Below are 25,035 nucleotides of genomic sequence, written 5' to 3'. Positions count from 1 at the left end.
CTGCTGTTAAATTTGCTCTGAGACTGCAAGGGGTTGATAAATCTTGTAAGGCAAACCTGTTAAACATAGAAACTGCTGCCTTTATAGCCACAATTTGAACAGATTTAATTAAAAGATTACTATCTCTGTGAGTAATAGGCCTAGAAGTGTTTTGTAAGCCTTTTTTTGGGGGGGGGGTGGGTTTCCGCACATTCACCAAAATGATTCACTAGCTCCAGCTGTATTTGCTCAACAGTAATTGTGACACTTAATTGCCTTTAGGATTAAAGGAAGCTTGTGATGATAGAGGTTGTAGGTAAAAGTAAATGGGAAAATGTAAAATACCTGCCTTCATGGGTCCTGCCTATGGTTAATGGCACATTCTGCCACTTCAGAGATTTGGATTATAGAATTCTATTTGAGTATTTCTCTAAGTACGGTACAGCAGTAATCAAGGCGTTAAAGAAAGAACATACAGAGCATTATGAATTATTCAGATATTTCCTACTTTTTCCAGTAGATCAGCATGGATTGTTAAGAACAGGTGTACTATCAGATTTTTTTTTTTGAGCTGCAAAGGAGGCCAAGTCTTCGCTACAGAGAAAGATAGTGTTATGAAAATTGTGGCAAAAATTATTTAGCAAATTTGTAAAAAAGATAATTCAGACTTGCGTAAGCCTAAAGTTGTGGTGTAGGCAATAGTTAATCCCATAGGAGAATTCAGAAAGTGAGGACTCATTCAAGCATGTCCTTTCATGCCGAAACAGTTGTTGAAAAGTCAGGCTCTCATTACGAATTCAGGATGTTAGACTTGCCTTCATTTGTTCTATGAGTGACTTCATGGAGAAAAAAAATGTAAGTATGCCCCCATTTGCTGTTAGCAGTAGATCAATTTATTGTTTAAGTTTTATAAAAATATTTCAGTTGAAACTTTTTACAATCCTATTCTTGAAGATGGTTGCCTTTTAAAAGACCTAGAGAGAATTTGAGTGTAAAATCCATGAATCATTTTTCAAACATACTGTAAGGAATTACACTTTTATTTTACCAATTTATTTTTAAAGAGAACTCGAAGTGTTCTTTAAAAATTGGGCTTACATGATTGTTCTGACTTACTACAAAAACAACCTTCTTCTGGAAGAAGTGGGTAGTAAGGGTCAGTCACTAGACTGTCTAAAGAGAGTAGAAGGATTCTGGTACAGAGTTTACATCTGCTCTGTTTTTTAACATAGAGGTGTTGAGCTTGCTCACCCTAATTTTTGCTGGAGAATCTTTGGAGATTTGTAACTGTCTCAAGTGCTCTCACTGTAATTAGTGGTGCAGGAAAATAGTGCAGCAAAGCTTGGTGCAAGACTTCGTGGGAGTGCCAAGGTCATATTAAACAAAAGTGATTTCTCTCACTGTCTCATAGATTTCACTTGCTCACACTTTCACAGCCGCATATAGTCACCAAGATGCATGCATCCAAGTGGTAGGGCCAGGATCACTTGTGTGCAACACCAAGGATAAGGAACTCTGTGTTGAGTCCTCACTTCATCTCTTGGCTTCCTCTTTACTAGCGATGATAAACTGTTTGTTAGAGAGAACTGTTTTCTAGATTCCCTTTAAGAATCAAACAGTCGCTTAGTTCAGCTGCCATAAATCTTGGGTGAGGTTGCTGAAAAATGTCTTTGCTCCCTCCTTCTGGGAATCTTGGTGGCTACAGTCTGTCTTCCTGTTGCGATAACACCAAGAGGAGTGGCACATGTGATGTGGTAACCTTGTCATCATCCTGTTATCAGCACATATTTGTCTTCTGCTGACAAGCCATCTTTGCTGTGGCCTTATCTGATTATGGGCCTTCTTGTGATATAAGCAACGCATTGATTCCTGTGGATCCTGTCCTTGGTTATCAGGGCATGTTATTTTTTAAATGCCAGATACTTCCATGCATACTTAATTCATACTAGTCTTAATATTTTGGTTACAAATCTTCATAGTGAATGAGTTGTTAAGAATTTAATGGATTGTTTTCCTCAGCTCTTAATTCAGAGGCCAGCAGAAATGAGATACAAACACTCTCTGAATGAGTCTTTTCCTTGCATGTTTGTATTTCTAGTGTTAGAAAGATTTGTATTTCTAGTGTTAAAAACAAGAAATAGGTTGTTATTTTCTTTAAAAATGTATAGGAGTTATCTGCAAGCTAACCCAGGGCTCTGTGTTGGGGCCAGTTCTGTTTAATGTCTTTATCAGTGAGCTGGACAAGGGGATGGAGTGCACCCTCAGTAAGTTTGCAGATGACACCAAGGTGGGCGGGAGTGTTGATCTGCTTGAGGGGAGGAAGGCTCTGCAGAGGGACCTGGACAGGCTGGATCGATGGGCCAAGGCCAATTGTATGGGGTTCAACAAGGCTAAGTGCCAGGTCCTGCACTTGGGTCATAACAACCCCATGCAATGCTACAGGCTTGGGGAAGAGTGGCTGGAAAGCTGCCCGGCAGAGAAGGACCTGGGAGTGTTGGTCGATAGCTGGCTGCATATGAGCCAGCAGTGTGCCCAGGTGGCCAAGAAGGCCAATAGCATCCTGGCTTGTATCAGAAATAGTGTGGCCAGCAGGAGTAGGGAAGTAATTGTCCCCCTGTACTCGGCACTGGTGAGGCCACACCTCAAATACTGTGTTCAGTTTTGGGTCCCTCACTACAAGAGAGACATTGAGGTGCTGGAGCGTGTCCCGAGAAGGGCAACGAAGCTGGTGAAGGGTCTGGAGCAGAAGTCTTATGAGGAGCGGCTGAGGGAACTGGGGTTGTTTAGCCTGGAGAAAAGGAGGCCGAGGGGAGACCTTATCGCTCTCTACAACTGCCTGAAAGGAGGTTGTAGAGAGGTGGGGTCAGTCTCTTCTCCCAGGTAACAAGCGATAGGACAAGAGGAAATGGCCTCAAGTTGTGCCAGGGGAGGTTTAGACTGGATATTAGGAAATTTTACTTCACTGAAAGGGTTGTCAAGCATTGGACCAGGCTGCCCAGGGAAGTGGTGGAGTCACTATCCCTGGAGGTATTTAAGATGTGTAGATGTGGTGCTTAGGGACATGGTATAGTGGTGGTCTTGGTAGTGTTAGGTTTACGTTTGGACTCGATGATCTTAAAGGTCTTTTCCAACCTATATGATTCTGTGAAGAAGAACATGGAATACAGAGAGAGGAAGATATGCTAAATTAATTGAAATACCTTATTTTTTTGTCAGACTTCATCCATGCAGTGTAGGTAAGGAAATGAGAAAAATCTGTGTATGGGAACACTTGCTTAAATATGTGCTCAGGGCTGGATAAAACAAAATGTTTGATGCCCATGTGAGTGGCTTCTGAGTGACAGTATGCATTCTCAGAAATCCCTGAGGAACACATGCACAGGATGTGGAAACTGAGAATTGTTGCTGAGGGAAAACATGGGTGCTTACAAAGGCAGCATGAGGAATAGAAAAGGGAGTTAGGGGGAGGAATAGGTTGTAAGGAAGACAGGCAGCCTAGACATAGGTTGAAGCTTTGTTTTGAAATACTTTTATTTCAGTTAACTTGTATAAATCAGTCATTTTCAAATTGCATCTTAATTATGCAAGGGAAGCATGTCTTTGCATGTTGAAGTTTCTAGTGTACTTACCTTCCTGCAAGCTGTATCAGCTTCTCTGGTGCACATACTGCTGAGCTTGTCTCCAGAGTAGGCAGATCATCCCACTCAAAAAATTCCCAACGTACATTGCTACTCAAAGCAATAGGTAAAACATCTCTTGTTAGCAGAGAAGGCGTCTCTGGCTTGCAGTCTTGTACAAAAATTATTAAAGTATCCCATATGAAATTGTATGAGGCTTCCTCGTTTCCAGGTTAAAGTCTCTCCTTTCAAGATGTTTCAAAATCAGGCTGTTCCTTTGTCTTTTGGGGGTTTTTTTTCCTCCCCTATCTAACTGGTATTCTACCAGATTTATTCAAGATTGCTCCCTTACTCTGCCTAGTCCTTGATTATTCTACTGTCTGTTAAGTATTCAAGGGTTTTAACTTGCCAGTTACTATACATTGTATTTTTTTCTCCTGAAGGTATTGTAGGTATGTGGTATATTAGTTCACCTGAAGAAGTCAGAAAAGAATTATATGAATTTGTGCATTTCTGTCAAATGAGATTCTGGCAGAAGTATATCAATTGTATCAAAAAGTGTCCTTTCATGTCTAAACTCAGGTGGTATTTGATACTATAGACACCTAGAATCTCTGTACTACCATGATACTACTTTACTCTTGTTTAAGGGTAATAGGGAGATCTCCATGCTTACAGTATTTGAAAATTTTGTTGGCTAGTTTCAAATAGAATTTATAATGTTGTTCAATATTTTTTGCTGTTGGAGATGCAAAAATAATAACAAAAGAAACCACTTCTGGGATCTTTGTGGAGGAAGCCATAATAATATGGAAGAGTAGTGTCAAAAAGTCTACAGGAGTGTCTATGGTATATGTAAACTTTTATGAAATCCAGAATGGAAAATTCTAAGTTTGAAAATGTATGTCTAGAACATAAAAGACATACAATTAATTCAGTCCTAAAGGTGATAAGGCTAAATCTACATGCTTATTGCTTAGCTATTTGATTTCAACACATAGTAAAACTAGAGGAAGTTCAGCTAAACTACATCAATGCTGTTGATGTAACTAGCTACTTAAGGCACGTCCACATATGGAACAGTGTCAGTGTTATTGCCGTGTGACAGGCTGGCCATGACTTTGTTAGAGAAAATATAATCTGTTGGTGGGAAGTTAAAATTTAGTATTACTTATTATTTCATAATTGAATGTTTTTAAGGCTGGTTGTCCTTCTTGTTGGTTTCAGATTAAAAACGTTAATATTTGTGGATATTTCAGGGAATTTGTCAGACCCCTATATGATTCCTGATTGATGAAACTTAATCAGTTTGGGGATGGCATGTGTAAAAAATAAATGTTTTCTTATCTTCTTCTTTTTATTATCTCAACTCCTTTAGGATGGCACCCGGCCTCCACTAGATAGTGATGTAAGCCTTGAAGAAATTGCTTACAGTCAACATTGTGATTGTTATACGTGAGTAGCTTCTAGTTTTGACTTTAATATTTAATGTGCAGTGCCAACAGTCTTCTGATGCGTGATAATGTGTGGTGTTATTAACAGGATCTCTTAACTTTCAGGGTTTATAAGCCTTTTCCCATATGCTATTTTTCTTGCTTTCACTTGTGCTTTTTCCAAGGAGTTGGTAGGAATATATGGATGCTAAAGTCTTTTTCATCTGGAATACTCCTCTTCATGTTGTAAATACAGATCAGTAGAGGCCTCTTGGCTTTGCTTCGTTTTATGTTATAATTTGTGCATAATCTGAGGATAAGAGAGCCCTCTTTAAGTTGTGGACCCATATATACAATGATGATGAAAGCAAATTGGTTAAACAACCATAACCAACTTGTTCTGTCACACAGTTGAAAGCAATGTGTTTGACAAAGTAATGAGGGCCTATTTCAAGGTATGTTTAGTCTGTCATTGTTTCATACTTGGGAAAGATGAGTACTTTTTCTCTTCCCCTTTTGCTCCCTGTCTTTTGGGGTGGGGGGTTGGGTTTTGTGGTGTTGTGTTTTTTGGTTTGGGGTTTTGTTTGGGGTTTTTTTTGTTTGTGGGGCAGGGGTTTGCTTGTTTGTTGGTTTTGTTTTTTAAATACAGCAGTATTCCTAGTGTCCCCAAATGAAGCACGGGGAGTTAATTGTGAAAATTTTCTTTGGTTCAATGATTTGCACCAGTTTGAAGGGTTGTGAAAAGTTCAACAGCTGGAAAAAAGTATTTAGAAAGATTGATCTGACCATGTTTTGTGGATACTGTGATTTTAAGAGCATGTTAACCGTTGATCCAGCTTTGAGAAGGCAATAATGGGTGATTCAAATTGAATCTTTCATAAGACTGATACAAAAAAAATGTATCACGTTCCCGCCAAGTGACACAATATTAATCAATCCTTTGGCATTTTCAAGGATGCTGGGTGGGGTTTTTGCCTCTTCCCTTGCTTCTTATTTATTTGATCTTGTGGCTAAAATCTGGAGGATGTCATTCCATAATAAAGGTTGCAGCATGGGGTAGTCCTTGGAACTCTTTCCAGTGTTCTTAAGATGAACCTTTATGACAGCACAACCAGTCTCTTACCATCATTTGTAGTGTCTTGCCTTTCTATATGCCGCCAGTGAAAGACGAGAGAAATTTATCCTAAAATAACTTATTCTGTTTGTATCTGTAGAGGGGCAGACCTTTCTGCTCTAGTGCGTGAGGCTTCAGTTTGTGCCTTGAGACAGGAAATGGCCCTGCAGAATACTAAAAGCAAGAAAGGTAAGAAAGCTTTACAAAAATCTTAACTGAACAGTGAGAAGATAAATGGAATGTAAAGTATTCAAGGTAGTTCAAGACAAGCATAAAGGTGTGCATGCTGTATATAAATGATTGATGACTTCTGAGCCAAACAAAATTTAAGTCAGATTTGTTTCAAGAACACATAAGCATCTTTGAAGTAGATGTAGCAGGGAGTACAGGAAAAAATGGTAATGCTGGAGGTTCAGCATAAATTCTTTTTCTAGAAGAATTGAACCTTGTAACCTTAAAGAAAAGTTTATGTTAAATGGTAGTATCAACTGACAATTTATATACTAGACTGAATACATCTTTGCCAAATTTCCACATCCCTATCAAAGACTAATTATACTGATTTACTTGCAGATTTGAGTACAGTTGTAACTGCACACGTACTGATTGCATACCTTTGGCACACAACTGTATTGTGTAACTGAATACATGCATCTAGTAGTAATGGCACTAGGAAAACCTGAGTGCCATTTTTTATCTTAGGTGTTTAGCTCATCAGTGTCTTTTGCCAGGACTTTAACAGAGAGCTATAAATTGTTTCAAGTACAATGTCTGCACTTTCCATATCTCTCTGCACTTTCATTTTAAGTTGTATTTTCCTGGTTTTTAAATTATTTTTTTTTTCTGTGCAGATAGGAAAATGTAATTGAAAATTAAAACTCTTTTATATAAAATGTGTGTGTACCTAGATTTTTTTTCCCAGTAATTTCATTTCTTATTTTACCTTAAGTCAAAATGCAAAAGCTAAGATGGAATTGTGACTTTTCAGATTATGTCCTTGGAAAATATATTAGGCTTTCATTATGCCTCTGATTTCTAAGAACCATGCTGGAATTTTAATGGCTTTGAGTAATTCTTTTTGATCTGGTACGTATCCAGTCTCATCTGGTTTTTAACAACAGTAGGTTAACAGAGCAGAATGTTTGTATTTCTTGTTTTGAGGGAACTAGCATGATCATTTGGGGGGGGGCAGAAACAAACTATAAAAACCTTCACTGTTGTATGACTTGGTTACCCAAATTCAGCCTTCACATTTAGGATTGCAGCCTAAGCACTTATTGTATGGATGTGCTGGCAGCCAGCAAGTCCATAATATATACATAGCTTGATCTGCATGTTTATAGCAGCTGCTTGTTTGGGATGTCCTTGGGTTTGGATTTCCAAGATGTCAGCCCTGGCTGGTATGAAAGTGTGTAAGGTGGTTTCTGATTTGAGACCTTGTTAATTTATAACTTCAAAAGAGTAGTGTGTGTACACAGAGTGGAGAATTTCTTCCTTCAGTGTTACCACAGGACATACACAACTGATTCCCCTCCCATGCTCTGTATGGGACTGTAGATGGGTGCTGTGTGTCCTTGTCAGTCAGTACCTTGGTATCACCTGGCTGAGATGAGGGCTGCTCCTTTCTATTTTGTAGAAACTGATGCAACTTCCTTGTTATACCTGATATTTTCCCTCTGGAATAAATTCAGGGGTGTGGCTTTTCTTAACACTCAGTAGTGGTTTGCTTGAAGAGACTTTTTTTATAGTGAAAGGCGCATCATCTTTGTGATATTTCTTGTAAGAATCCATAAATTCTGCTTCCAACTTTAACAGTCCTAGGAGAGCTGATCATGTTAGTCACTGTGATCTAGGAGCTGCCAGATATTGCAGGTTGGGGGGGGGGGAGGGGAGGGAGATTGGGCAGACTTCCAGTTTTATCAGGTTCACTCATCACTGGCCAAGCATTTGACTGCCCAGAAGAGTTGAATATCATTTGCAAACCTGGAGTTGCCACTTCCAGCTCCCTTTTCCAACCACCAATGAAGATGCTGAATAAAACTGATTTCAGCACCAATGCCAGACTGCTGCCTGTTCCCTCTCCTGAAAAGTAACCATTAAGCCTTATGCTCTATTTCATATCCTTTAATCAGCTTTCAGTCCACCAAAGGATCTTTCCTACAGTTCTTTGGAGTTTAGCAGTCCTCTGGTGGCTATAACAACAGGTTACAAGATTTGGCCAGCAGTTCTGCAGTTTCATAGACAAGTTCTTTCAGGACCTTTGGGTGAACACCATCTGGTCCTGGTGACTTACTGTTAACATCCTAACTGACTTATTTTAGTTTAATACTTCCTGTATATTTACTTCAAATTGATCCGGTTACAAAGAATGCATAGGGTATGAGAATCTCTTGACATTTTCAGCTCAAAGACAAATGCAGAGAATTAATTGACCTTCTAAACTATGACTTTATCCCTGAATGTCCCTTTTTGTATAGTAATTTTTTTTAAAAAGATAGCCTGTGACCCCACATCGCCTGCATAGTCTGTAAAGCTGATCATCTTAAGCAAAGAGTCTATGAGACTTCTTGTTACAGCAGTTAAGAGCAAGTGTGGTTTAACAAGTGAGATTAATTAAAGTTTTATATCTTTGTAGCTGAATTTGAAAAGCAAGATCTGGTCCTTTTTTTGCTACTTTCAAATTAAAGAGGAAAGGGAATCAGCTATCCTTCACTCACCTGTGTAAATAGGAAAAGTTTCTTATTTGGTGTTTTAAGTACTTAGTCTTATTTTTAAAAGACTATACCTGTTGATATATTTCATTATTTTATCATTATCAAGATAAATTGTTTTAACTAATAAAACATTCACACCTACTTATTTAGACTAAATGGTTTTGTCATCAGAAATCAAGGCAAACTATGTGAATGCAAGTAGCCAAGGTACAGATTACTGATAGCTAAATTCTCCACAGTATCAAGCGTTGTGCCTGCTTTTACCATGCAATGAGCATGAAGTAGCCTAAGTTAGTTTCAATGAGAGGTAAACTTCTTTACCTAACAGTGGGTAAAAGCATGCCTTATACCTAGCCACAGCTAACTCTTAAATTAGTATCATAGACTGTTTTACCTTGACTTTTTTCTGATAATCACATCCTTAATGATGCTGATCTTCCTAGCTGATTAATGCTGTTTTCTCCTTTCCCTTTCTTCCCTTCCTATAGTTGAGGCTATGTATTGTTTCACAATTTGATTAAAAAGTTATAGGCTTAAAAACAAAAGTGAAAGCAAAATTAAATTCTCATAGCTTCATTTTATTATTTTATGGAGTTTTGATGATTCATTCATAAAGTAATTTGGCTTCTGTGAAAGACTCAAGTTGAACTGTTTTTTCTTTCTGTAAGTGGTGTTTCCTTGGGGAAACAAGTTAAAATACTGGTATTTTAAATTTACATCTTCATTTATACTGATATAACTTTATATGGTAATGGGAATCTTGAATAAGAGCTTCAGAGAACCGAGATGAGAGAGAGCAGCAAGGTTGTATGTTTAGTTCAGTGAACTTCAACCTTCATCTTTACTTTTAAAGTAAGTAATAATAATTGTAGACTATTTGCTTTTCTGTTTTATGCCTTAAACCAGTTCTCATCTTTAATTTACTGCCTTCCATCTGCTTTGTAGTCTCAGCAGAATGTTTTTGTTAAACTCGGACATCAAATATATTAATGAGGAATCTTAACTTTTTTCATGTCAGCACATCCCATTTCACATTAGAGATGTATGCAAAGGTAGTGGCAGTACATATCTGTGGAAGCAAAAAGTGTCATAATGAAATACATTAAAATGCACCAAATTTACTCTAAAGACATACTTTTGTGTACCTCTATCATATCTGATACCTGCGCATAATGTTAGCATTGTAATTAATCTGTATAGTAGTGGTATCTTGGGATTCTTAAGTCTCAATTAAACAAGGCACTTGCTTGTGAGAGCAGAGGAATCCATTATTTATTTGAGGTATGCTTATGTTTTAGCATACTAAAAAAAGCCTGTTCAAAAGGTTATGATTAGGAATAATTACTGTGTATAGCTGCATTAAGGTCAAAAAGGGGATTTGCATAAACTTAAGGACAGAGAGTTGAAAAAGGGAAAGCTTTCATCACTTCCAAGAAATGCCAGACAAGACAATGATATGAAGTCAATTATTTATGAATCGAGTATCCTGTAGTAGAATGGGAATAACAACAAAAATGTTTTCTAGGTACTTAACACTCTGTAGAAAAGCTTAATATATTTAATATGCATAGAAAGTAAAGCCTAGAACTGGAAGGGTTAAGGGACTTGAATTCTAACTGGATTTGAGGTAAACTGCAGTTAACTAGGCATCTTTAACAATGAGATTCTCAATATGCAGGTGGAAACATTAATACCTAAAATAACTTTATGAAACAAGTGTTCTTTGGCTTAAGGTGCCACAGGATAGAGGAATGAAGGTCTTGCTTAAGATCATAGACAGGAAGCTACATAAAATAAGAGTTCAGGTGTTCATAACACTACTGAATTAGATCTCATCCAACTGGCTAGCACATGCAGTTAGGTTTCATGAATGCTGCCTTGAAATACTTGCAAAAGTCACTTGATTGTCACTTGCCTGCAATTTAGTAATTTGTTATGCTTTGTTCTTTAAGGAGAAATCAAGATTTCCTATAAACACTTTGAAGAAGCTTTTAGGAAAGTGAAATCTTCAGTATCAAAAAAGGTAAGATAAGCTTCAAGTATGCAAGACTGATTACTCCCCTGGAAAGGATACTCTTTTTATGCTGGAGACTGGTGGGAATAGATAAGTTTGCAGTATACTTGCATGCATTTCAAACAACTGACAGTACCTGTTTCTGCATTGAACAAACCTGATGTTTTTCACAAGTTCAGAAACTAAAGTCTCCCTTTTCAGCTGCAGATGATGCATTGCAGGTACATGGATTACCATGTTATCAAGGTTATCTTTTAGTATGGCACCTTGGACTTCTCATTGACATTCCCAGATTAGTTATTGACCTGGCCCTAACCTCTGTCTGTAGAATTTTCAGTTAAGTCAAGGCCTTTAGAGTGCACTCCCACCTCTTTTCCCCCTAGATGGATGTGACACCCAAAGATGCTCAACCATTTCTGTTAATGTGCAAAGGACAACATTGAGATAGGACATAAAACACACTTTATCATCTTAGTTATTTCTTACAGTCTTTTCATTATTTGCATTTGTCAAGGAAGTTTATTTTAAAGGTTTACTTATGACCCGTTCTTTTTAATGACTGAAGAGAAAAAACTGTTCAATCATCTTAATTACTATAATTAAGAAGTTAATATATATAGGAATTTATTGCTGCAGAGCTTTTGTGTATAGGTCTCTGTGTGGCCAAGAGTATACTACAGTCAAAATACATTAATATATTCACTTTGAACACTAGCCACAGAGGTTAACTATTTCCTTTCATTATTATTGTACATTGATGGTCAGTGACCTTTTCTAAAATTTAAAAGTGATGTTTGGCTCCAAGACCCTTTAAAGATGGTGTTGGTTGTTGATTTCTTCCCCTTTGCTAATCACTAAGCAAACAGTTCAGAAGCAACAACCACAAAAACTTAAAACATCTCTAACATAGCAATCACTGTAAGTATTAGGACATACTCCTTCTGGTTCTTAAGCATTAACCAGAAATGTCATTCTGCATCTCAAAGGCAGCTTAAATATCACATGTCTCAGAGCCCTATATTTCAGTTATATCCATCTGAAGACTTTTCAGTTAGGTATTTTGAAATATCTTTTGGAGTACAAGATACTCATCTCCCACTTCAGATGCTACTTCCTATCTGCTAGACAAATTCAAGCTGATAAAAACTCTCTACACATCTTCCTATGAATACCAGAAAATACAAAAAGCTGCATCTCACTGATTTAGTGCTTCTAATGCTTCCCTCCCATACACATCTGACAGTTAACTTGCTTTTGGTTTAATTGGTTGACTCAAGAAAAACCAAAATAAGTTCTTAAAGCTATGGGGAAACATTACCTTCTGAAGCCAGTTATTTTAGTGGAAGTCAACATCTAAGTATTCTGTTCCTCAAAACTGTCATTCTGAGTGACTAGTGAAAAGGATTAAGGAACAGTTGTCTTGTCTGTTCATTTTGGCAGAAGTAGATGGGGGAGTAAAGTGTCAATTCAGCAGCACCCCTGGCAAAGAGGACTATCTTCTTAGCAAAGCTGCAATCTGAACCTAGCATAGCAATATTAAGTATCAAGAAGTCTGCCAAAGGCTTCTGTTAATTACATATTATTGGTAACTATCACTGGAGAACCTCATTTATGAGTCAGGCTAGGGAGTGTTTTTGCCTTTAGTTTTTTGTTTGTAAATGTTTTTAAATACAGCTGGTTTGTTTCACTTTCTTGTTAAATACTACATATAAAGTCACTTTTAAATGTTGCATGATTTTTTTACCATTGTCTGAAGTCTTTTTTTCCTCTTATCTTGGCACTGCTAGGATCAAATAATGTATGAAGAACTGCGTCAGTCACTGTGCAGGTGATACACTTGGACAATTCCCAAAAGAGACTTACTCTGCATTGGTGGAAAGTTTTGTAATACCTGTGCCTGATTTGAAGAGGCAGGTTGGAAAAAGCCTGTACTAAATATCTCCCAGCTTTTTAAACTGTACCTGAAAAAAGGTTTATCATAACCTACTGCTCTAAACCATCCTTAATTTAACTATTTCCAGAATAAAAGATAAAAATACACACTTCCTGCTTATCACCACTGACATTTTAAAAATGAACGCTTTTAGTGCTAAAGAGCTAATACCATTCTGATATAATATTTGGTCCCCTTAATCAGAAATCCCTCAGAGGCAGAGGGGCTAACCCTTCACAGTGTTTACATTGCTCAAATAGCAGTTCTCAACCATAAATGAAAATAGCTGTTTTCAAGAACAAGGACTCTGGAAGAATCACTGGAAGAACACGGCTGTAAAAGTAGTCTGGGAAAGTGCTGCAGTGTATGTTACCATACCATTAATCATGCCTTTCCCAAATACAGTGACACATGATGATTGTGCCAGCACAGGTTCTCAGAGCTTCTAACAGCTTCCCTTCACCTTATCAAAAGAAACTATCCAGAGAGGGCAAGCTGTCTTAAAGTTATCTAGGAGAGAGTAAAGTTTGGAAATCTTGAGAAGTGCTATGATATTATGATTTAACAGCCACCTAAGAAATATTTGAAACAGTATGAGTTATCTAACAAGCTGGTTCTTAATTTTTTTTAAAAACAGACAAATCTACAACAACAAAAAAATTCTATTGTGGGTTTGAATTTCTTAGCTCAAGTGTTTTGATATCCTCTGGAGGAAGGAAAATGTTACTGTTTTAAGAAACAGGCCAAGAGCCTCAAGCCTTTTTTTTTTAACTACAAGAAATTCTATCTTGGAAGGATGGTCATAACTTTCAGTACCAGTCAACTGGGAAGTATTAAGACTAAACACTGAAATGTGACAGATACTGAGCAACTAATTTCTGAAACCTACAAGCCTTCATGGATTTTTTTACCACTGTCATGATTCTACCAAGGTCTTCAATCAAAGATAGGAACCGAGATTAATGTCTAGTCTTATTCTTCCTAAAAGCACTGCAACCATCAGTCAAGGATCAGAACAGGAAATGGATTATTTCTGCTAAAGTACTTCCCATGAAATTTGCTAAGTTTGATAACACCTAACTTCAAAAATTATTTAAAGTCATGAAATTTCCATATAAAACTGTAAAATAGCTTTTGTAAGCAACATTTATTCTGTAAGCATACCCCCTACTTACTTTAAGAGGGAGGATGTGACCCTGAACAACCTGATCTTACTTCAAGACTGACCTTGCCTTGAGAAGGAACAGCACCTTACAACTTAAATTCTTCTCTGAGTTGCCATCTGACAAAAGATCTTGCACATTTTTCCCCAAAGGTAAATGTGGAAGGCTATTACAAGTAACTAATCACCACAGACTTGTGTTTTAAAAATACAGACATATGGCAGCTTGTACTTACCACTGTGATTTTTGCACAAGTGGTATGATACTCCCTCCCTCTTCTAGGGAAGCCTGAGACTTGGTGACTCAAGTTGTGGCCCATATGACTAACAAATGAAGTCCCTGCATATAAAGCAGAAGCTGTGTCTGCTTGTAATTGTAAATCAGGCTTGGAGCTTTAGGAATTACTGTGGTTCCCAGAAATCCAAGATGAAGGATCATAATTTTATCTCAAAGAGTAGTTTCACTTGTAGATGTTCATTACTGTGAGGCAGTGCAATTACTACCTATCAAGTTAAGTGACTAATTTTAATGTAAAATCATAACTAGATGTCATGCACAGAGCTATATACAAGAACCACCTATGTCACAAACTTCTTCCTGTTTTAGCTTTACATCTACAACTTTACAGTTTGGGGTTTTTTTAGCACCTTTTCTTAAATAAAAGGCTTTTGCTTTAGAGGAAGCCACAACTGTGCCAAAGTAGCTGTAAACCCTTTCAGTACAATAACACACTCAATTCACTTGAGTGTTTGAGTTGACCAATGAAAAAAGGATCAAGCAGGAGCTCTGTGAAACACAGTATATGCTACCTTCAAATATCAATTTTGAAACTGTCAGCCATTTTACCTTTAGATATGGTAATTCTAAAGGCCATCATTGTTTTTTACCTGCCTGTGGCATGCATTGGTTTCAAAACAAATAAACTGTATATAAAAACTTCATCAGGGATAAAAAAGTCTACCTGTGATACAACTTCAGTGATACAATTTAGAAATATTTGTCATCCTTTCTTGGGAAGAAGATGTGGCAAGCAAGCCACTCTTTACAGTTGAAAATAACCACATGAATGATTTCTCCTTTGTTGCTATATAGAGGAAAATCCTGCTACCATACTTAAGGATACCTGCAGTTGACAAGCTTATGAATGAGTAAAGTCCTTCAGCCCTGGCATATTCACTGAAGAATTTTCTCCTTTCCCATTATGATTGTATTATTCCTGTGTATATATGGAACAAGAAAGCAATGTAGGACTTGCAAGGCAAGACTAAGGAAGAAATACTATTCAAGTAGTAGTAATAACAGTACTACTATTCAAGTAGTAATAACAATATAGTCTTGTCAAGAGTTCTAACACAAAACATATGTTTAATATACAAAGTGTCTGATGATCATTCTCCTTAACATGTGATAGTGGAATAGGAAGTGGGGTGCAGGAGGGTTTGAATTTACAAGAAAATCTGAAGTTAAGTTGAAAGGCAGAAAAAGCCAGACCAATCAAGCATCCATATCCTGTTTGCTTACCTTGTCTGGGCTACATGTGCATCAAGGAACAGACAAGGGTAGGCAACTATTTGACTGTTCACACAAGTAAGTGCTACACCCACACTGCTACTTTTTCTTGTGGGAAATTTGACTTAGGCTATAGTACTTATCACTGAAGAAAACTTGATAAGAGATAAATGGCAAGATCCCTTGTACTTGTACATAGGAAAAGGGAATCACTTTAAGGAACAAGCCTTTTCATGCAATACAGGACCACTACTTTGTTCTGCATATGCAGCTACCACCCCTCCTAGCAGACATGCCTGGAAGAGGTTTTCCCTCTAGTCATCTTGTTTCTGTTGGGACAAGATCAAAAAGTTGTTCATCGTGCCATTCTTCTCTCCCTTTTCCTGAGGCTAGCCACATATCTAAATCACAATAATGGTTCTGTCCCAGAACAGATTAAGCATGGATAGGGGGCAGAGGCAGTGCAGGGAACTGTCAGGAGGGAAAAAAAAATGCTGTCTTCATTCTTGGCTAAATAGGAAACTTTTTCAACATTTTTGTCCTCACTAAAGTCTAGTATAGACTGCAGGCTCGATTGTGAAATAGAGGATTTGATAGAAAAGAGAGAGATAATTCTATACATAGAGTTGCAGGTTGCTATACTAAAGGCACATCTTACATGATTTAGACCCACCTATTTGTCAGATTTCTTTCCTAGGACCTTGCAGAAGCAATCTTGGCAGACCCAGAAGTGGCTCCTGTGCTTTGCAGTGTGCAAGATAAAACAGCAGAACTTGCTTTGCCTCAAGTCTTTTGAGACCCTTTGAAATTACAGAGGAGTGCACTTTCCAAAAGCTGTCTTGGACCATTTATGCAAGATCACTACCTGAAAGCAACTTTTCTCCTGTTTGTCCAACAGGATTAGTATGGCAGCCTGCAGTCTATAGCACTGACATTATTGGTTGTTGAACCTCATCATTAAATAAGGAATGAACAGCTTTAAGTTCTACTGTGGCATGCTAGTTCATCTGATACAGGAATAAATGCCAAGGAGGCAGAGGTTGAACCACTGAGCTCATTATCTAACAGCATCTGCTTACCAAGAACAGATCCATTTCTCAACATCTGTAGACTTTAAGTATGTGTTATGTGCTTGCTGGCTACACTTAAAGACTTAACTGGAGGAATTTTGAGACACAGAACCAAAAGTCTTTACTTTTCAACTGGCCTCTGGTTCCAGGTAGGAAGTCTTGTCCTGGATCTGAAAGTATGGGGCTCTGTAGCCAGAAAGATGCACCCATTTAACATGTTAATTGGCCACTGTTGTGGAACAGACAGGTTCAACAGCCAAACAAGAATGCCAGAAGCAAGAGTTGTTTTGAAAGAGGAATATGCCCACACCTGTCCTGTGGGAAAACTCATACCTAGTATGATCAGACTCCAGGATGCATTACTTACTCCACTTAAGCACCTCCAAATAATTAGGGGGGGTGGGGTGTTACAAGCCACGCAACGCAATTCATTCTGAAAGCTGTACCTTACTCTGAAAGCCCTGAAGGGGATTCAGCACTCTGCACAATTTAACTGCAGCTAAAATATTTGGATGACATGTTTAACACTGCTGACCCAAAGTCAGCTATGTTTTGACAGTTAAACTCCTGGCTGATTTCACATAAAGGAGAGGTTTGCCAAACTGACAAACTAATAAGATGCTTTAGTTACACAGAAAGGAACAAACCCTAACAAGCATGTAGAAAGGACACAGTTAACTCATTCCATCTGAACAGATGTATAAAAAAATTATAATTAGGTTAACTGTCAGGGTTTTTAAACACTCCTTAGGTTTAACTTGTTTTTCACTGGTTAGTGAAAGCTCCCTCCAACTTTCAGATAAAGCATTTCAAAAACTATACTAACCTGTTTCTGCCAGATATATTTTAAGAGTATTAATGAAAACTATTTAATTCCTTAAAAAAAATTAGATTGTTCATATGTATTTTAAGAAGTTTTCATGCTTGTTATATCTGTGCCATGCCTTTGGACTAAACACCACATTATGACTGGAGAAAACTAGTTATTCATTTAGACTATATATCAAACACCCCAAGTAGTCCACCTGGTCTTAATTCCTTTTACCAGTGGTTCAGAAATGCTTTAACTGTTTGGGGGGTTTTTTTTAGGGATGAACCTATGCTGCAATATAAGTTAACTTTCAGTTAATCTGCTTCTGGCAAAATCCTACTACTGAAGTTAGATGCCAAAGCCTCTTGTGTATTAAACAGGAGTTATATGCCTAAGAATGGTGGTTACCAATGCTTGCAAGAATCAGGCCATGGCTTAGATCCAAACATAAATCTCACTGGCTCAGATCAACCTACTCCAGCAAGTGTTCTCCAATAGATAGCTAGTATCATATGTTTCAGAAAGATTATGGCAAGCATAGATATCTCCCTCAGAATTCCCCTATTCTTGGTTATAAATACCCCATTTTCACTTTAAGAATCAGAGTTGGAAGGGAAGATCATAGTCAGGACACCTTAAAGCAGTATTTGCAATTTTAAACAAGAGATGGCAACTTCAGTCCTCTTTAAAAGCAGGAATTCACACTTGTATTACCCATTGGGAGGACAGTAAAGGGCATCAGAGATTCTATGAAATAGGTAACTAAGCCCAAGTAAAGTTAAACTGAGCTCTCAGTTATCCTAGATGAATACTTCAGATAAGCAATTTCTCAACTTTAGGCTTTTAGCTGTAAAACTTTTTGGAGACACTTCCCATCCTTCATTCAGCTATGGCAAGCTATGAAAGAGATTTAATTCCACCATTCACTTCTTAAATTGAGAAACAGTCACGCAGAAGTGGCTTAAAAAGAAAATGTTTTACAACTTAAGCCTATTCAAGTCTTTCAGCCAAAATCAACTTTCTTCCCAGTAGAAAGGCAAGGCAGCAATTCTTTACAGTTCATCTATACCACCACTCAATAGAACAGCTCTTGCACCTGTTTTAAAAATACCAATTTTCTCTAAAGCTTAAGTACTTCAGCATTAGGGGACCAGTCAAAAATTCACCCAATGTTACTTTAATCTTTGCTTTTTAATTACATGTAAAAATACCAGATGACGTATATTTTGACATTACTCTATACCCTGAGCAGTATGCTGGCTAGCTAGCACATTACTGGCATCACTTTAAGTGATTGGCACGCTCATACCATATCTTTTACTTAACCATAGATAAGGGCCCATGCTTAAAAAAAAAAAAACAAACAACAAAAACCCCACACATTAGAAACAGGACTGCAATCAAGTGAGGGTTAAGATGTACCAACACATTCTTCTCAGGCACTCAGCCTCTTCCAAAAAAAAAAAACCAAACCACAAAATGGAGGAGCTGGAGGCATCTAAAAATTAAGTTACTTATAGCAAACCAGTGTGGACAGTAGCTGAGACTTCTACCTTCATCATATTCCATCTTTCAGGTAAGTGAAGAACATACTGTAGGATCACCATTTGAGATTTAAAGGTGATTTGTAGCCATCTTTGACAGCTTAAAACCACCATCAATGCATTAGATGATAGAAGGCAAATATACTGTGCTGAGGTATGTAGAGATTCATTCTTCAGGGTTCAGCAAGTCTATCTATTCTCTATTCCAAATTTTAAAACTTCCTAAGCAGCAAGTTTGGTATCACCACCTGTGCTCTCACCACATCTTAATATGACAGACAGACAAGTGTTTATGTAGGGTACTGTAGGTCTGGGGAAAAAAAAAGATCACTTAGCAACACTTCTGTGTACATTCTGTGACTAATACACTCATAGCTAGCCTTGTTTGCCAGAACAGTATCTACCTCAATTGATTCAGTTTTCTATACAAGACAAATTTCCAAATGAGTAAATATTAGAGTTAGCATTTAAAACTGTGGTAACAGCAGAACCAACTACAACAAGCCTAACAATTTTTCTTTGCAGATCAGGAAAACACCAAACTGTAACAAGATTTTTCAAATATGAAAAAACTAATCAGTTATATTGTTACCTAGTGGCTTACACAATACAAGTCTACATGCTAGCTGCTCGAGCTAACGCAAGCAGCTTAGGCAGTAGGCGGGGACCCATAAAGTTGGCAATTCCCCACCTTTTTACAAGGAAGTCACTCAAGCAATCTCCATGCCAATTTCATTCTGACAAATTGCTCCTTTAAGGTACTTTCAGTAGAAAAAGTAGAACTTTAAAGCAGTGCTTCAAATGACACATTACATATTTAAACAAAAGCAGACTTAACATTTCTGTGCAAATTTAGTTCTTCCACCCATAAGTTAGGAAACAGGTTCAACAGAAGGTTTAAGTTAACAAATCATGTTAGTTTAGAATTAACAGGTAAGTACAGTATTTTAACACTACAGTCATCTAAATAGCATGTTGTGGGCAGTGTACTATGTTGACAACTTTTAAGTGTCAGACAGATATTTTATATAGATTTAACACCTGCAAAGTAAATTCTGTAACAAAGTGATTTAGTATTATGCATATAACACTGATCCTTAGGCAAACATACACACATTAAACCAATGAATCTGAGGACTGTGAGGAATGTTATAGCTGGCAGGAATCTGCTACAAAATCCTTAAGGATGCATTGCTATGTTGCTGTAGATCTTAATTCAGGACACAGGTGAACATCTTTAGCAAGAGACCTTATACCAGCCACTTTAAAGCAAGCAGACATTTCAAAGTTTTTTGGTTGCCAGAAGTTTAATCTTGCTTCACTTCACCCTTTAATTGCCTTTTCATGCGTGAATATGGGCTGATTGTGTCATCCATCACGAAATCATAGAGTACTTTTATCCAAGAGTTATATTGTGGCAGGTTGTCATAGTATTCAGCTGCTATTTTCTTCACCTAAAGAGGAGATACGAGGTTTATTTACTATTTATATTAGCACCAATCATGACAACTTTACAATCCTCAACTTGTAACTTAACATAGCACACTAAGTTTCATTTTAGGTGTCAGATTCTACAGGAAAGGCAACTAGTGCCACAATGTGAAAGTTTCTTGAAGGAAAAAGCAACTCCCCAGTTGTTAAGTAAACTTCATGTGAAACTTTTATATTGAAGCTAACCAGAACAAACACTGTTAACACTCTGAAGTCTGTTCACTGCGCTACCTACAGAATGATGTAGCTCACAAAAGCAAGCAGTTTGGTTGCTAGTGGAAGTGGGTGACTCCATTCAGTGCTGACTCCTAGGTATACAAGTATCACTGAAATGGATGTTGTAAATTCTAGGAAAATGTTTAACACAGCTATTTTTATATGTAGTTTCAAACCTCAGCACTCGGAAGAAAAAACATCTTATCTCTGAGGAACATCTTGTTTCTGAGGACAGACATTAAAGAATGAATATAAACTGCTTGCAGACTTTATTCTCAGATGTACATGCTGAGCTGGAGTTTCAGTTAGATACCCTTACTGATATTTAAGGCCAACCACCTAAAGCCTTAAAAACCTGAACAGAACAAAACTGATTTTTCACTAAATTCCATAGCTTTAGACAGAAGAAAAATATTAATCTGTGTAAGCAACAAACAAACCCAAGATATTTGCATGCCTGGTTTGGAGCTGAAGATTGTTCTGATTTATCATCACTCCCATAGAATAGTGCATCTAGCCAGTATACTTTTATTCAACAGTAGTTATTCTCAGCTCACCAGTACCCCAGCTGGAATCAAGTGTTCAGTACTTCAGTGATCTTTAGCACACAGCATAGCAGAGTCCAATCAAATTAACTACACTGTTCTAAAAGAAGGCTTTGTTTTCTTACCAGAGCTGTGGATTAAGAGTCCTGTAGCAGAGCTAGGTATTTACCTCTGCAATTAAATACTTGAAAAAAATTATTCCCTATTTACAGCTCAAGTACTGCTGCAAGAAGTTAAATGCTGGTTCACTAGCACAGATCTAGGTATCAAAGGTGAGTTAAAGCAGCTTTAGCTGTATTTGAAAGATGAAATCTATGAATAAGAGAAATCATCTGTCTTTTTTTCCAAAAAATAAAAAAAGACAAAACACCCCAACAAAAAAACCAAAGTCTCAACAAACCAATTACAGAATTTAATGGCCCTGCTAAAGAAGTGCTGGAGTACTTATTCCATCTACAGTTCCACCACTGACAACAGAAATAATCAAGTTTAGACTCCACCAAAGGCATGAGCTTACAAGGTCTTGCAATTACCAAGTGCAATAACAAAGCTACAAGACCAACACCACCGCTGCTGTCAAACTGCAAATTTAGTGTCTGATGAAAAGCACTTCACTGAAGACGAGTTTTAGGTGTAACCCTGGAAGCCTGTGTTCCCATGCTCCAATTGGGAAACACGTATACAATGAGAATTAAGCTCCTGCTAAAAAGAAACCAGCAAAGATTGAGGCAGGGAGGAACCAGTTTGAAAATTCACATCTGCTACTCAAGCAGATGGGACAGGTCTAGGTCTTAGCTTTGAAGCCTCAATTCTGTCAGTGTACAGCTGATACTTAGTTAGGGTTCAAAGGTTCTCAACTAGAGGAAACTGAGCTGCTCCAAAATAGAAAGCTATTAAACATTTGTCAACAGTACAACAAACATTAGCAGTACCTCAAATCATCTCTTTTCCCCACCAGAGAATGTCAGTGATACAAGAGACTGAAGCATAAGCATGCATTACAATACTGTCCTTAAGATTTCAAAGAGTCAACAAATCTCTGAAGGTATCTGCAACTTCTTAACTAGTTTTCTGCATAATTACAAACCGAAGATAGAAGGCTGGTTGTAATTACAGAAAACTACAAGCTAGCACAAAGCGGAAGACTTGTTCCTTCCTCTCTCCTTTTATGGAAGGAGCTTGAGCAGCTAGCACACTGGAAGCTTGTTCAGGATACCACTAAAATGGTAAGTAATTACCCCCTTCACCACTCAACTTAGAAATTGTTCTGGTTTTTGTTTGGGGGTTTTTTGTGTTTTGGGGTTTTGGTTTTGTTTTTTTTTTTTTTTTTTTAATCTCCCAACTTCCATTCTTCTAACTATTAGTGTCCTACCTGATTTTCAAGTTAAAGTAGGGCTTATTTCAAGAAAAAGTAATAGCCTTGGAAGTATACTTACCAGTGGAAGGCTCTTGCCAGGAATATTGGGGAAGTCATGATGTTCATTGTGATAGCCAACATTAAAAGTGAGCAAATTAAGTGGCCCATAGTAGGAATAAGTCTCATGTCCTTTTAAAAACATGTAATGTTCAGCTATGAAGTGTCCTGAAATTGGGTGCAACCCAAGTCCAAGTACTGAACCAGCAAGCATGTAAAAAGTGGATTTGACTCCCCATAAATAATATATCACGACATCAAAGGAAAGCTGCGCCAACAAATTGATTATTTCAAGTCGAGTAATGGGTTTGGGATTGATGCAGAGAGGTCTAATGGCATAGAAAAAAGGCTGAAGAACAATCCATATGAACTTCCTAAAACGGGTACAGAAAAACCAGCCTTCGAAGTTGGTAGGAATGTCCACATCAATTCCATCACCTCCTAAGTAACGATGATGATCCATGTGGTATCTCTTGAAGGATATGGAGTACGGGAGACCAAGAGGGAGGTTGGCAAATATTCCAAACCATCGATTCCACATTGCTTTGCTGTTGCCGAAGGCACTATTGTGAGAGATCTCATGAATAGCCAGAGTCATGGAGTGGCTAATACAGCTTCCAAAAACATATGCCCAGAAGATTACCCATTTCCAGTCCAAGTCTTTAACTAGATAAAATGCAGTCAACTGTGCAAGAACCATCAGCACAACCACCCAGATCAAGTTATAGTCTGGCTTCATCAATGCTTTTATCTCTGGATGTTTAGCTGGATGGGAAAAAATTAAATGAAAAAGGAATTATTTAGAAGCTCTTCTCACAGCCAGCTATCCCAATTAGATTACGAAAGCAGATATAGTATTTTCTTCCCTTCCTCCCAGTTAGGATTTGTCTGCAAAGGTAACGAAACACCACCTTTCCAGTTGTAACATTTATTGCTATAATGAATCCTTTAGAATTAAATCATTTCAGCATTTTTGTGTTGCTCAGCAACTAGACATATATATGGCAAGCACCAGCACGACCTCCAGCCTATCCAGGAAGGAAATGGCTCTGAACTGACAACCCAACAGTAATTCAGAAGGGCTCAAGTAACCTCTGGTCCGATTTAGGCGTCTTATTTGAAAATGTGGTTACTTACCACCAATATTGGGTGCCGCAATGACCTACGAACGACACACGATCTATTTATAACGACCAGCAGACACCTTCAGCTCGTTTCCTACCCACACGAAGGGCTCTGCGGAAGCGGGCAGCTCCAGCAGCGGGCGGGGAGCGGCCCGCAGCCCCCACAGGGAGGGGTAACCGCGCCGCCCGCATCGCTGTCCGGCAGCGAGGCGCTCCCCAGCTGCCTCCGGCGCCGCTCCACAGCTGCTCAGCGCTCGCTTCGAGCCTCAAAATGGAAGCCCGGGCCGCCCGCCCCACGTTTCGGGGCTCCGGCTCTGCCCCCGCAAGCGGCGAGCCGCCCCCCCCCCGCTCCTTCCCCTCCCCCGCCAGCGCCGCCAAGGCGGCGGCTGCCGCCTCCACGTACGCGGCCAGCGCCGCTCCCCTCACGCGGGCTCGGGCCGACTTTGGCCCCAGCCGCACGCCTCGCCGCGCACCAGCCGCCCCCCACCCCCGCCGGGAGTCTCTAACGGCTGGCGGCAAGGGACGGGACTGGCCTTCCCCGCGGCGCCCCCCGGCCAGGGCGGCTGGCAGCCATTTTGTGGGGTCGTCGCGTCCGTTCCGCCCCCCCCCCACCCGCCACGCAGCCGGCGGCAAGGAGCGGCGGCACCGTCGCCACCCCGCCTCCTCACCCAGGATCTCCTTGCGGCGGTCGGCATGAGGCTGGTCCGTGTAGACCCACTCGAAATCCTCTCTGGCGACGGTGTTACCCATCCCGGCAGCGCGGCGACCCCCGACCGCCCAGTCCGCTCGCTCCCCCGCTCGCCTCCACTCCGCAGCACCCGGCCCGTGGCGCCCCCCGGCACCGCCTTTTATAGCGCGGCGGGGGCGGCTCGGCCAGTGTCCCGCCCGCCACCCTGTCCTCTCTCCCCATTGGCTACTGCCGGCTGTCAGGGCTGACAGGCCCCGCCCCCGCCGCAGCGTCTCGCCCCACGCCCGCCGGCGGGGGCCCGGCCGGGCGGGGCGAGGCGCCCGGCGAAGCCGTCGCCTGAGGGGCCGGGTGGCGGCTCCCCTCGGCCGCTGGCGCCTGCGCCGGGCGGAGCCGCGCTGCTGTCCGGTGGTGCGGCGGTGGCGGCCGGGAAGGCGCGGGCCGCCCCTCAGCCCCCGCTTCCGCCGGAGGGAAGTCGTGTGCGTGTGCCTCTTCAGGGGAGAGCTCCTGCCGCTCTGCCCCGGGGCCGCCCGGGCAGGCTGCGGCTCCCCGGCCTGCGCGCTGGAGGCGGCGGGACTGACTTATTCCGCGCCCGCCGCGGCGTGGCAGGCTTGCGGCCAGCGCCAGCCGCCCTGCGCGTCCTTGGCGGCCGCAGGGGG

The 25,035-nt window shown here is 39.7% G+C and overlaps 2 protein-coding genes across 2 annotated transcripts in view; one reads left to right on the top strand and one right to left on the bottom strand.

Moving 5' to 3' along the window:
- Positions 1 to 12,911, top strand: part of NVL (nuclear VCP like) — a 42,819-nt gene extending 29,908 nt beyond the window's left edge. Inside the window, exons 20-23 of the mRNA XM_075496499.1 lie at positions 4,975 to 5,051; positions 6,244 to 6,332; positions 10,810 to 10,880; positions 12,659 to 12,911. Of these exons, the coding sequence (XP_075352614.1) occupies positions 4,975 to 5,051; positions 6,244 to 6,332; positions 10,810 to 10,880; positions 12,659 to 12,703 (282 nt within the window). The 3' untranslated portion in view covers positions 12,704 to 12,911. The remainder of the gene's footprint in view (positions 1 to 4,974; positions 5,052 to 6,243; positions 6,333 to 10,809; positions 10,881 to 12,658) is intronic.
- A 4,962-nt stretch (positions 12,912 to 17,873) lies between these two features.
- Positions 17,874 to 24,522, bottom strand: DEGS1 (delta 4-desaturase, sphingolipid 1). Its single transcript, XM_075496498.1, has 3 exons — positions 24,360 to 24,522; positions 22,590 to 23,332; positions 17,874 to 20,355 (listed from the first exon to the last, which is right to left on the bottom strand). Exons 1-3 carry the CDS (start codon positions 24,439 to 24,441, stop codon positions 20,209 to 20,211), a joined length of 972 nt encoding a protein of 323 aa, XP_075352613.1. The 5' UTR covers positions 24,442 to 24,522; the 3' UTR covers positions 17,874 to 20,208.
- Positions 24,523 to 25,035: the final 513 nt, after the last annotated feature.

This window comes from Mycteria americana, chromosome 3 (genome assembly GCF_035582795.1).
Source record: "Mycteria americana isolate JAX WOST 10 ecotype Jacksonville Zoo and Gardens chromosome 3, USCA_MyAme_1.0, whole genome shotgun sequence".
NCBI classification, from domain to species: Eukaryota; Metazoa; Chordata; class Aves; order Ciconiiformes; family Ciconiidae; genus Mycteria; species Mycteria americana.
Note: the sequence above shows the minus strand (reverse complement) of the source record. Positions and strands in the feature narration are given on the sequence as shown.

What these genes read in the sequence shown, in the direction of transcription:
- DEGS1 (XM_075496498.1), bottom strand. Translation starts at nt 24,441, where the DNA reads ATGGGTAACACCGTCGCCAGAGAGGATTTCGAGTGGGTCTACACGGAC. An exon ending in CCGCCGCAAGGAGATCCTGG is followed by an intron (nt 23,333 to 24,359) that starts GTGAGGAGGCGG and finishes TTTCCCATCCAG; the next exon opens with CTAAACATCCAGAGATAAAA. An exon ending in CTGGCAAGAGCCTTCCACTG is followed by an intron (nt 20,356 to 22,589) that starts GTAAGTATACTT and finishes TCTCCTCTTTAG; the next exon opens with GTGAAGAAAATAGCAGCTGA.